This window comes from Lathyrus oleraceus, chromosome 7, assembly GCF_024323335.1.
Source record: "Lathyrus oleraceus cultivar Zhongwan6 chromosome 7, CAAS_Psat_ZW6_1.0, whole genome shotgun sequence".
Lineage (NCBI taxonomy): Eukaryota > Viridiplantae > Streptophyta > Magnoliopsida > Fabales > Fabaceae > Lathyrus > Lathyrus oleraceus.
The window spans coordinates 546,338,819-546,352,363 of NC_066585.1; the positions used below are offsets into that span (position 1 = coordinate 546,338,819).

A 13,545-nucleotide genomic window follows, 5' to 3' on the forward strand; every position below is an offset into this window, starting at 1 on the left:
AGACATAGTCACGTATCTAAGGAAATAAACAGGAAAATTGAGATAAACCAAATCACATTCATTAGAATTCGCCAACCCATAATAGGTGGTTACATCAAAGCAACAGAAATTAAAACTGCATAACTAAAAAAACCAAAAATTACACAAATAAAACCAAAAGTACAAAAACAACAATCAAAGTCAATCACTCTGTCCACCGTCCTGCATGTGGGTATCAAAATTAATCATATCTGTCGGGTCCAAAATAGTCTGCCCTCGTGCGAATGCCGAGATAGGCGTCAATGTCTCTGTGTGGCCCGACGGAGACTGCTGCTGCTGAGGTGGTGTCTGATGCGGTGGTTGCTGCGGTGGCTGCTGCGGAATCTCTCCCCCTATCTGCACTGGCTGGTTCCACCAAGGATAGGTGAACTGGCCAAAATGAGGGGCTGGAGGCGGTCCCGAGAATCTATCTCTGAAGCGCTGTGCCTCCTCCTACAGATCCGTCTGATGAGTCAGAACTCTCCCTGACAGCCCATACTGAAAACAGAAGTCCTGCATCAAACAAAACTGGGACATCTGCATCCGATACTCTCTGGAGTTCTCATCAATCGGAGGAGGCTGAGGTGGCTGTGTTTCTGCTGCAGTCGGCTGAGCCTCCTGCTGCGGAGCACTGGTGCTTCCCTCCCTGTCTCGTGGTTGCCTCAGAGGGCGGGGCTGATCATCTGTGACCGTCCTCTCTTTCATCCAGTGGGCGTTCAGGGGTGCAGCTGGTCGCAACATCAGCGAATCAGAGAAGTCCGGGACACCCGCTTTCTTGCACAGCAGGTAAATCACAGTCGCATGGCCTAAGGATTTCTTAGGCGACTGAGCTATGTCATCCATATCAGCAGCTATGATTTGTCCAATGTGCACTTGTTTCTGATGCAGGATCTGATGGAGCAGTAAGGCACGTTCGGATATTAATTCTGACCCGCTTCGATTAGTACTCAAATTGTGATGAATGAAATAGGCCAAAGCCTTCGGAATCGGTGCTAGATCAACCACCATAACCTTTGCAGGAGAGATTTTGGACGTGGGTGCCCAATCGTGGCCTGGCCTAATCAGTGAATTTTTCATGTCAGCGTAAGGCCAATAGTTTTTGTCCGACCGTTTCATCTCATTAAACGGACAAACGGAATCATAAAACTTGCATTTCAGCACACTATTGATCGTTCTTCCATCAAATTTGATCGCTGTGCCCCTGACCCATGATACGAACGCTGCATTACCTGTGGGATCGTCTTCGTCAGATGTTACCCTTAGCGCATTCGCGTAAAACTCCCAGATCAAATCCAGTGAAACCGGTTGGATTTTGTCATTAAAATAGATCAACTTCTGCTTCTTTAGGATATTCGTGACCTCTGGATACGTATCATTCTGATACATCCAATGTTTTTCTTCAACCATGCTTCGTCCCTTTATTTGTTCATAACGCTCTGCATGGTGGGTGGTACGGAAGTTGTTGATCTCAGACGGTGATTGAGACATGATGTTGCTCTGTGGACTGAATGAAAAAGAAGAAAACAGAGAAAATTCACAGTAATACGCAGAAAATACGTAATGAAAAAGTGAGAAAATGAAGTCCGTACGGACAAAAAATATAAATACGCGTATCAGACTGCCTTACGCGTACCTTACGCGTATCACTTTGCCATACGCGTATCATGCGCTGCAAAAACAAGTGTAAAAAGTGATCTGCGTAACAGATCACGTATCATAAGATGATACGCGTATGGCCTGGTCCCTTACGCGTATCATACGCGTATGCTTCGTCTATACGCGTATCATACGCGTTTCACCAGAGGCTTGCATTTTTGATGACCAATACGCGTATCATAAACCCATACGCGTATTGGCAGGTTCATTTTCAAATTTTTTTTCTTTTTGTTATCTATAAAATTTTTTTCTTTTCTACATACTAACTGACTCGGCAAAAATAAAACGAAAGAAAGAATCAAACCTCCCTTGGGTTGCCTCCCAAGCAGCGCTTCGTTTAACGTCGCATGGCTCGACGGGACACCTCATACTCAGAGGAGTTTAACGGATTCAATTGACCCCCCTTCACCGGGATTGTATGGCTTTAACCTCTGACCATTAACTTTGAAAGTGTCGCCATTCTTCTCATTTTTAAGCTCTATTGCTCCATAAGGAAGTACTTTGTTAATGACGAACGGTCCAGACCATCTTGACCTCAATTTCCCTTGGAATAACTTCAACCTGGAATTAAACAAAAGTACAAGTTGTCCCTCCCGAAATTCCTTTTTCTGGATCTTTTTATCATGCCACTTTTTTGTTTGTTCTTTGTAAATTTTGGCATTTTCATAAGCTTGATTCCTGAATTCTTCCAACTCGTGAAGTTGAAGAATTCGGGATTCACCAGCTTTGAAAAGATCACAGTTAAGGAATTTGGAGGCCCAGAAGGCTCTGTGCTCGAGTTCGAGTGGTAAATGACAAGCCTTACCGTAAACTAATTGATAGGGAGACATACCTATTGGTGTTTTAAATGCAGTCCTGTATGCCCACAATGCATCATCCAGCTTTACTGACCAATCTTTCCGGGAAGCACTTACCGTCTTTTCTAAGATTTGCTTTATTTGACGGTTGGATACCTCCACTTGCCCACTCGTCTGGGGGTGATATGGTGTGGCTATCTTATGTTTGACATTACACTTCTTCAACAGATTCTCAAAGAGTTTATTTATAAAATGTGTACCTTGGTCACTAATTAAAGCCCGTGGTACCCCAAACCTAGAGAAGATGTTATGCCTCAAGAACTTCACCACCACTTTAGCATCATTAGTTGGTAATGCCACAGCTTCTACCCACTTTGACACATAATCGACCGCAACCAATATGTAATTCTTACCATTTGATGGCGGAAAGGGTCCCATAAAATCAATTCCCCAAACATCAAACAGCTCAACTTCTAGCATGGAGTTTTGTGGCATCTGATTCCGTTTTGTAATGTTACCTATTCGTTGGCACCTATCACATTCTCGGACTATAGAATTTGCATCCTTGAATAGCGACGGCCAATACAAACCCGATTGGAGGACTTTTGCTGCAGTTCTATCTCCACTGAAATGTCCACCATACTCAGAATTATGACAAGCTTTCAGAATGTCGGCTTGCTCTCTTTCTGGAACACATCTTCTGATCAAACCATCCACTCCCTTTTTGTAAAGAAATGGATCATCCCATAAGTATAACCTGCAATCATAAAGAAACTTTTTCTTTTGGTGAGAATTAAAGTCATCAGGTATAACTCCACCTACCACATAATTTGCATAATCAGCAAACCATGGTATCTCTTGAACAGCAAGTATTTTCTCATCAACGAATGTGTCCTGAATAGGATGTTCCTCCTCAGTTTCTTTGATTGGGGACATGCGAGATAAGTGATCCGCGACCGTGTTCTCGCACCCCTTTTTGTCTTTGATTTCCAAATCAAACTCCTGAAGGAGGAGGATCCATCTCAAAAGTCTCGGCTTTGATTCCTGCTTAGCAAACAAATACTTTAAAGCAGCATGGTCAGTATACACAATGACTTTTGAACCAAGCAAATATGATCTAAATTTGTCAAAAGCGTAAACCACGGCCAACAACTCCTTTTCGGTAGTTGCATAATTCATTTGGGCCGGGTTAAGGACATGACTAGCATAATAAATCACATGCAATAATTTGTCCTTTCTCTGTCCTAGGACAGCCCCCACAGCAAGGTCACTTGCATCACACATTATTTCGAAAGGCAAGGACCAATCGGGGGCGATGACAACAGGTGCACTGATCAACTTACTCTTTAAAGTTTCGATAGCTACCATGCAGTTTTTATCAAAATTAAATTGTTTGTCCTTGACTAACAAATCAGTCAATGGTTTGGCGACTTTTGAGAAGTCTCTGATAAACCTGCGATAAAAACCTGCATGACCCAAAAAACTCCTTATCCCTTTTTCATTCACAGGGGGTGGGAGGTTAGCTATCACCTCCACTTTGGCTTTGTCCACTTCAATTCCTTTGTGGGAAATTTTGTGTCCTAGAACAATTCCTTCCTGCACCATGAAATGACATTTCTCCCAATTGAGAATAAGGTTAGTTTCCTGACATCTTTGCAAAACAAGAGACAAGTTAGCTAAACAATTATCAAAAGAAGAACCAAACACAGAGAAATCATCCATAAACACCTCCATATACTTTTCAAGCATGTCGGAGAATATAGATGTCATACACCTCTGAAAAGTAGCTGGGGCATTGCATAGCCCAAATGGCATCCGTCTGTAAGCGAAAATACCATAAGGACATGTAAATGCCGTCTTTTCCTGATCTTCCGGGGCTACAGCAATTTGGTTGTATCCCGAATATCCATCCAGAAAGCAATAATACTCATGACCTGCAAGTCTTTCTAACATTTGATCAATAAACGGGAGAGGAAAATGGTCCTTTCTTGTTGCAGTGTTCAGTCTTCTGTAATCGATGCATACTCGCCACCCTGTCACTGTGCGAGTTGGGATCAATTCATTCTTTTCATTTAGAATTACTGTGGTTCCTCCTTTCTTGGGTACCACATGCACTGGACTCACCCACGAGCTGTCAGAAATGGGGTAAATCATTCCCGAATCTAACAACTTTACAACCTCTTTCCTTACCACTTCTTTCATTGCTGGGTTTAACCTCCTCTGTGGTTGCACTACCGGTTTCTGATTATCCTCCATCAGTATCTCATGCATGCATACTGTGGGGCTAATACCTTTTAAATCCTCAATAGTCCACCCAATAGCACTCTTATGCTTCTTTAGTACCTGTATTAACTTTTCCTCATCTATGGCATTTAGCTCAGAACTGATAATAGCAGGATAATTTGTCCCAGATCCTAGAAAGACATATTTAAGATTTACAGGCAATTGTTTTAATTCAAAATTTATACCTGGTTTACTTACCTTTTCATTTTCTAATTCTGGTGAAGATCTCAGGTCCTCCCACCGACGTGGTTTGGATTTCATCCAAAGAGGTTGTGTATCCAGCATGGCAAGCACTTCTTTTTCTTTTTCATCATCATTCTCTTCAATCTCTCTGACTGACAGACTCAGAACTCTTTCCAATGGTAATTCAGGAAACTTTCTTTGCATTGTGCTAGTCACTATTTGATCAATTACTTCAACAGAGTGGTTTGTACACATTTCCTCTTTATGTTTCATAGTATCCCGGACGTCAATTCTGAGCTCTTCATCATATACCTTTAGGGTCAAGGTACCTCCCTCAATGTCTATCATGCATCTACCTGTTTCTAAGAACGGTCTTCCCAGAATCAGAGGTATCTCTTCATCTTCTGGCATTTCCAAAATTACAAAATCAACAGGAAAAACAAATTTATCAACTTTGACCAGAACATCCTCAACCACCCCAAAAGGTCTCTTCACTGAGTGGTCAGCAAATTGAAGTGTCATTCTGGTATCCTGAACATTGCCAATTCCCAGCTTCCTGTAAATAGACAAAGGCATAAGGCTAACACTAGCCCCCAAATCAATCAGCGCCCTTTTAAAAGACCTATCTCCAATGGTACACGGGATGGTCACAGACCCTCTATCTGGCTTCTTTACTGGAATCTTCATACCCTGCAAAATAGCACTACAAGTTTCAGTTAATATAACAGGGTCAGTGTCAGTGGTGCGCTTCTTGGAGATGATGTCTTTCATGAACTTCGCATAGATAGGCATCTGCTCGAGTGCCTCAGAGAATGGAATATTGATTTCTAATTTCTTGAACAATTCCATGAATTTCTGAAAAATTTTCTCATCTTGCTTCTTCTTTTTGTTTCTTTGTGGGAAAGGAAGCTTAATGATGGGTTTTGGTTCAGGTAGCTTTTCTTGTACCACCGGCATTTTCACACTTTCTTCCTCAGGTGGTGTCTTATTCTCTAAGATTTCCAGGTCCACTTCACACAATGTATCTTCTTCCTCATCCTTCTTCTTAAGATCTTCAACAGATTTTCCGCTTCTTGTTGTTACCGCACTCACATTATTGTGCTCCCTTGGATTTGTCACTGTTGCACTAGGTAATGCGCCTGGTATTTGGGCATTTGTTATCTGTTGTGCTATCTGACCCAATTGAATCTCCAGATTTTTAATTGATGCATTGGTGCTTTTCTGATTATTCCTGGTTTCCTCCTGAAATTGCATATTATGAGTTGCCATCTTCTCTATAGCAATCTCCCAATCCGCTTTCTTCGGTACCTGTTGCTGATAAGGTTGCTGTTGGTACGGTGGTTGTTGTTGTGGAGGTCCTTGAATATTACCCTGCTGATCTTTCCAAGAGAAATTAGGATGATTTTTCCACCCTGGATTATAAGTATTTGAGTAGGGATTATTCTGCCTCAGGTAATTTATAGCTTGCACTTGTTCTGCGGTTGCAACACAATGCATGGTAAAGTGTGGTCCACTACAAATCTCACAAATCATGGTCGGAACCGGTTGCACTTGAGCAACAGTCTGGGTACCTATATTCATAGCTTTCAATCTTCTTTCAACCTCAGCTGCAATTTGGTCTTCCATTTTCACTACCTGATTTGCTAATTTCAAGTCAATTTTTCCCTCCGGCTGATTCACAGTGCGGTCATATAATTCCAAATGCTCATTTGCTGCAATAGCTTCGATGATCTTTTTGATACCGGTTGCTGTTGAAAAATTAGATGAGCCACCAGCAGCTGTATCAATGAGTTGCTTAGTTTTCATTTTCAGCCCGTTTACAAAATTCTGCATTTGTTCAGTTTCATCCAAATTATGTGTAGGACATGCAACTAAACATCTCTTGAATCTTTTGTATGCATCTCCAAGGGTCTCTCCGTCTTTCTGTTTAAAATTCACAATGTCATACCTCTTACGGATATACACAGAAGCAGGAAAATACTCGTTCAAGAATGTTGTTTCCATTTGTTGCCAAGTAGTAATGCTTCCTGCGGGTAGGGAATAGAACCATTCCTCAGCGTCCTCAGATAAGGTGAATGGGAACATGACCAATCTCTTTGCCTCTTCAGAATGCCCATCAATTTTTAATGATGTGGTCATAGTCAGAAACCTCTGCAGATGCTTGTTTGCATCCTCATTGATTTTTCCTGCAAAAGGTTTACTTTCTAACTGGCGGATGGTTGAGGGATGTAACTGGAAGTGAGCAACATTAACAGGTTGGTTAACAATGGTCAACCGCACTGCTGGGTTATTCTGTCTGCCATAATCACCTAAAAGTCTCTCCGCTGGAGGTGGGTCTGCAGCCATGTTTTCGGTGTCTGGATGTGAAGCTGTGTCTGATTCAGATTTTTCGGAGTGAACAGAAACTGGAGTGACAGGTGTGGCCGGTTCTTCGGTGTCAGAGTTGGCCAGTTTCTTTCTTCTAGCTTCTCTGAGCTTTTTGCGCAGTGTTCTCTCTGGTTCTGCGTCAAAATGAAAATGAGCTGAGGTCTTACCTCGCATACACAGATTAGAAGAAGTTAGTTATTATAATAATAAAAATAAAAAATAACAATAAATAAAATTTTGGATGCAGAGCAACAAAATTCTAATTGAAAATAAATTAATAAACTCTACTATCTTTGGCAGTCCCCGGCAACGGCGCCAAAAACTTGATGTGAAAATAGCAAGTGTACTATTTTTCTCACTGTAGTAATAAAAGGGACATTCCCCGTTTGTCGATCTCAAGGACTGCTTGACGATACAGAGTTTATAGATTGTTTCAATTAGACAAAAGCCTTTGGTTTTTGTGTTGTGGTGTAATTATACTACCAATTGCAAATAAATAAAACAAATAAAAAGGTTGAACGAGATACAAATGAGAGAAGATTGCTAGGGTTCGGTGAATGAAACTTCTTGTAACAGATATAATTTATGACGGCGTAGAGCTATTCCTGTCAAATTAATTCTGGTCCTTAAGGGTATCTATTCCTAAGTCCTTAGTAATAGACCTTTGATTATGTAGCCTAATTACTATGTCCATAAACAATTAGGTTCATACTCAAGCATTCACATATCAAGAATTACCGGTCAGATAGAAAATCCCTAGTCCTAGGTTATTTTTACTATCCAAAGTTCTTATCCAGGTCAATGAATAATTGCGGTCCAGCTTACACTATTCATAATAATCATCATTCGTTGGTCCGACGAATAACGCATAAAGAACGGCGATAAGAACAAATTAATGGAAAAGAAGAAATAAGCAATACTTTCATAAACATCAATACTGTCACATTCAGAATCAGGGTCACCCCCCTAGCAATGGGGGGTTTAGCTACTCATAAGAAAAGTAAAAGCAAAGATTAATATTGTTGTCATTACAGAATTTCGTGAGGAATCAATCTTCAATAGTCGGAAAACTCTTGAACATATGAATCCCTTGATCTTCCTTGAGTCTCCAGCTCTCAAAACGCGTATATTTTCTCTCCAAAATGTCCAACCACCGGAAAATCGTGGTCTGGCCTCTTAATAGCTATTCAGTTGGATTTTTCCTGAATTTGTGCTCCATACGTGTACTGCGCTGTCCCATACGCGTACTGCCTAGTAGGACACGCGTATTGGACGTAACACAGCATTTGGTACGCGTATTGCCCAGCCTGTTACGCGTATTGCCCAAGTTGGTACGCGTATTGCCCAAGTTGGTACGCGTATCACCAGAAGCTTGTATTTTGGCTGAATTTTCCTTCCCTCTGGTCATTTACGTATGGTACGCGTACTGGGAAGGTCCATACGCGTATCATATAAGGTCATACGCGTATGGACAGCAGGTTCTCCAAAAATTGACTTTTTCTTCCGTTTTCTTGCTCGGGCTAGATTTCTCATCTGACGTTTGATCCCCTGAGCTTCCAAACTAGCTTTTTACCTGCTGACATACCAAAAAGTGTAAAATATCCTCAAGAAACTCATCAGTAACAACACACTTAATATCATAGAATTGAGCTTATTTCTAACTAAAAATGCTTCAGTTTACACAGTTTACCTGATTTATTTACGGTTAAATAGTGGAATGTCTAGCATAAATGGTGACTGATCATCTAGTTTTGAGAGCTATTCTTGAATTGGACGAAAAGTTTCTTGTCCAACCCGATGACTCAATGTCGTACCTCAGAAAATGGGGACACGACTAAGCGAAGCGCAATCGCACGCTCGCGAGATGGACTAAATAGAGTTGCCACCGAACTTTAGTTATTCCTAAAAAGGAAAGGGGAAATATCGATAAAATCCAAGAAAGAATGACAATCATATTGGTCGTCGCAACCAAATCAGGGTTCAGGAGTCGATTACGTAAGGGGAATGTATTAACATCCCTCACATCTATTGTACTCAATGGAAACCATTAGGTTAGTTGTGTGCGTTAATGTCAACTTAGAAATGATAGGCTTCTCGAGTTATTAAGAGGGAAAGAAAGAATAAGACCAAAAGAAAAGAGAAATGTTTTTGGATTTTTTATTAATGTGTCTGACAAGATTTACCAATCCTACTCCTATGTATCTCCGGATGCAATAGAGAACTCAAGACTTACGTAGTTCTGGGTAGAAAATGTTTGTTTGTTGGTTGATTTTAGAGAAAAGTTATTTTGTGTCAATCGACGAAAATATTGTTGGCTACCCAAAACAAGTGGAGAAGAGAACGTTCACATCACAACCAAATGGATTTATAAATCATCATTCCTGGGCAACATCGCAAGCTTACTCACACGTTCAAGTGGACAAAACATTGTTTTTGCATTGTTTCAAGACAAAGTACCTTTCATTTGAGAAAATGGGTGTAGATAGCATGAGCTAAATTGACTTTAAATTAAATGCTACAAGTCCATAAAAAATTACAAACTATTTGATCCAAATAAAATGCCAAAAACAACAAAGGGTGAGAATAATCACAAAAAAAGGAAAATATAAGGCCTACCAATGTTGAACTCGGGTCATAGGGCTTGGAAGACCAAAGCCTCAACCAACTTAACCACTAACCTCATCATGTTAAACAATGGCAGCGATGAATATAATAAGGAAACAAAACGCATAGATGGAAAAAATGAAATCAAACTCAACATGCTTCTCATGCACAATATGGCACTATTAATTTTCTTCTTCACATTGCAAAATGAACTAACATGTAAACTCATACAAACAATGTCAAACGCAACGCAAAACACACGTAACCGAAATCGAAGATAATCACAACATCAACACATCACAAAATCTATATCATTAAGAATTATAAAAAGTAAAAAAACAAAATACCGTAACCGAAACAATGATCCCTAAATAACCAAATCAAAGTAGCAGTAGAGCATTCAAAACATTTAACAAACGACATCTACGGTATCTAAATCGTGCACCAAACATCCTTTTAAACCAAACTCTCAAATACGGATCGGAGTATACAGCTTGTTCGAAACTTGCGACTTTCATAACAAGAGCGGTTGTTGGTTGTTAACGCTGTGAGGTTTAAGTTTTTGGTGGTTGTAGAGGGAAGAGTGTGCTCATCATGTATTCGTTATTACAACGTCATGTTATGTTTGGGAATACTTGTTGTATAAAACAAATTAAAAGCAGCAGCCGCAATATGCATCATTGAGAAGCAAGTCGGCGGCGGTGAAGTGTTTTTGGATGGTGGTGAAGGAATAAGATTTTGAAGGGTGGTTGAGAGGTTATATGGAGGTGTTATTCAAAGGAGTTACAACGGGTGGTGGTGAGGGGTTAGCTCCGGGGATGATTGTTGTTTGATTTTCAAAAATTAAACTAAATGCACCAAAATGATTAATATGAAATAAACTTCTAGAAAACATACAGATTTTGATCAAATTTTGAAATTGAAAATGACCGGTAAAAAGGCGCAGGCGGATCAAAATATGACAAAAAAAAGTAGTCTGAAAAATCAAACAAGCACACCAGGTCAAATTACACAAAACATAGATTAATAAAATTGATGTCTCCAAGCTCGATTTTGAAATTTTCCGTCTGCTAATTTGACACACATTTGATAATTGATTCAACCAGCCTGTCTGTAAATCCAAAAATGTATTTCGACTAAAATTCTAGGCATTATGCAACATGGAATGCATACTATGATATGCAGGTGATGCAAACGCCATGATGAATGTATTGATTCGTCGATTCAGGGTCAAATTTGGGGTGTGAAGGCTTCCCCTATTTATGTATCTTCAACCAGAGAATATGTAGAAGGAGACTTTTCATATGATCGAGGTGGGAGATAGTTAAATACTAAGAAGTCCCAAATTTTGATCATGAATGCATATGACATGATATGATATGATATGCATGGATGCAAGACTTTTATTTATTTTGATTTGTTATGGATATGGTATGATATGAGATGTACCCTAACTGGAAATTTTATCATGGATGAAGAATGAAACATGGATCTGTGGGGAATGATGGAGACAAGGTAACGACGACCCACAGGAAACAAAAATAAGGGTGAAAACTTACTGGGGATAACAATCATGCTGGAATAAAGACATTGGGGAATTGCTAATGGATTTCATCAACAGGTTCAGACATGACCTAATGACATTGGGAATATTCAAAGAGAGTTTTATCAACAAGTTCAAACATGACCTGACAACACTTTAGAATGTTCAAAGAGAGTTTAATCAACAAGTTCAGACGTGGCCTGAAAACATTTTAGAATGTATCTGACAATTCTGGATATTTCTCACCAGAAATTCATCTACTCAAAGATTTTGGAGATTCCTAACAGGGAATTTATCCAAAACAAAAATAATCGGGAGTATTCTTACGAGAAGATCATCCACACAGAATTTTGGAGGTTCTTAAGAAAGAATTTAACCAAGACAACAATCAGGAGTCTTCTTACGAGAAGATCATCCACACAAAAATAACTTGAGTTTTCTTACGAGAAAATAAGTAAGATAAATTGGTTCGGGATTCTTCTTACGAGAGATCATCCACACAAAAATAACTTGGAGTTGTCTTACGAGAAAATCAACCAGACAAACTGGATCCGGAGTCTTCTTACGAGAAGATCATTCATAAAAAAAATTGAGTTTTATTACAAGAAAATCATCCAATCTTCTAGGGAATCCCTTTCAATGAAAGAGTCAAATCGACAACTTTCTAGAAAACATCATGACAGACTCAACACAAACTCTGAATGAGCCTAACAAAGGGTGGACTTTGAAAATTCCAAAAAAAAAATGGTTTTGGGTCAAGGGATATAGAATCAACAACAAGACCTGTGTCAATGTAAAATGAGCACGAAGAAATCTTCGATTATGCAATGATTTGAATTTGCTTATGTGCATGATATATGAATGATCATGATATGCAAATGCTGACATTCATAAAATTACATGAACTAAGGCTTGGCGAGATACCTTTATTGGTGAATGAAAATGCAAGGTGAAAACACTGGGGAGAGAAGTGGTCAACTACTCTGACTAATTGCGTGTTTTTTGAGAATAATATTCTAAAGAAGTTCCACCGAGGAAGACTACTTCTGAGGTTCCTTGGGTAAGATTCAAAAGAAACTCATTAGGGATTATAATACCGAGATTCACTAGGAGATACCTACTGCCGAGGTTTTGTTGAGAAAATACCTACTGTTGAGGTCTATTGAGAAATCTTCTACCGAGATCAACCAGGAAATCTACTACCGATATTTTGTTAGAGGAAACGCATATTTTATCAAGGTTTAACGGGGTAATATTTTGCCGAGATCACGAGATTCAATGAGAGAGATATGCCTAATGTCGAGGTCTAACTGGGGAATCTAGTGTCGAGATTAGCCAAGGAATCTACTGTCGAGATTTTATGGGGAAACACCTTCTGCCAAGGTCTGCTGGGATACCTACTATCGTGATTAACCAGGGAGTTTTCTATTGAAATTCAGTGAGATAAAGACCTACTGTCGAGGTTTGCTGGGAAATCCATTGTCGTGATCAACCAGGGAATCTTCTGTCGAGATTCAATGAGAGAAAAATATGTGCTGCCGAGGTTTAATTGGAAATTTTCTATCGAGATCAACCAGGAAATCTACTGCCGAGATTCTGCTGACAAGCGTAAAGTAGTTGACTTTAATAATAATGATTGTCTTCATATGCGCATGAGGCATGGTTCATGTTATGCTTATGATTGAATATGCTTCGGTGTGCATCTTGATTAATGCACGTAATGTTATGATTAGTTGGTGTAGTGCCCCACACTTGTGAGTATAACACACATGTAATGATGCATGAAATGTAACAACTGATCCATGCATGTATGTGTGCCAAAAAGAATTGGACTTTGAGAGTTGCCAAGCAAGGTTGGGCTTTTTATTGCATATGTGATTTTCAAGGCTTCATGCTATGGGAATATGACAGATGAATGTAATGATTATGCATCGCTTGCAGTAGATCCAAGCAACATGATTAATGCATGATAATGATCAATGTAATGACTTGAAAGCTTCCAAAGATGCCCCTGTGGTGGGTATTGGTTGGAAAGGTTCTTTTGCAACAAAGCTTTTTTGACAAAAGGCAAAAAGTTATTTGACGGGGTGATAA

The 13,545-nt window shown here is 39.7% G+C and overlaps 1 protein-coding gene across 1 annotated transcript; it reads right to left on the reverse strand.

Moving 5' to 3' along the window:
- Window positions 1-471: 471 nt before the first annotated feature.
- Window positions 472-5,210, reverse strand: LOC127104932 (uncharacterized). The gene is made up of 5 exons (XM_051042070.1): window positions 4,940-5,210; window positions 4,815-4,885; window positions 3,147-4,721; window positions 2,074-2,645; window positions 472-1,522 (listed from the first exon to the last, which is right to left on the reverse strand). Exons 1-5 carry the CDS (start codon window positions 5,208-5,210, stop codon window positions 472-474), a joined length of 3,540 nt encoding a protein of 1,179 aa, XP_050898027.1.
- Window positions 5,211-13,545: the final 8,335 nt, after the last annotated feature.

What these genes read in the sequence shown, in the direction of transcription:
- LOC127104932 (XM_051042070.1), bottom strand. Translation starts at nt 5,210, where the DNA reads ATGAAACATAAAGAGGAAATGTGTACAAACCACTCTGTTGAAGTAATT. An exon ending in GTGTTCCAGAAAGAGAGCAA is followed by an intron (nt 2,646 to 3,146) that starts GCCGACATTCTG and finishes TATCACCCCCAG; the next exon opens with ACGAGTGGGCAAGTGGAGGT. An exon ending in TACAATCCCGGTGAAGGGGG is followed by an intron (nt 1,523 to 2,073) that starts GTCAATTGAATC and finishes TTTTTCATTCAG; the next exon opens with TCCACAGAGCAACATCATGT.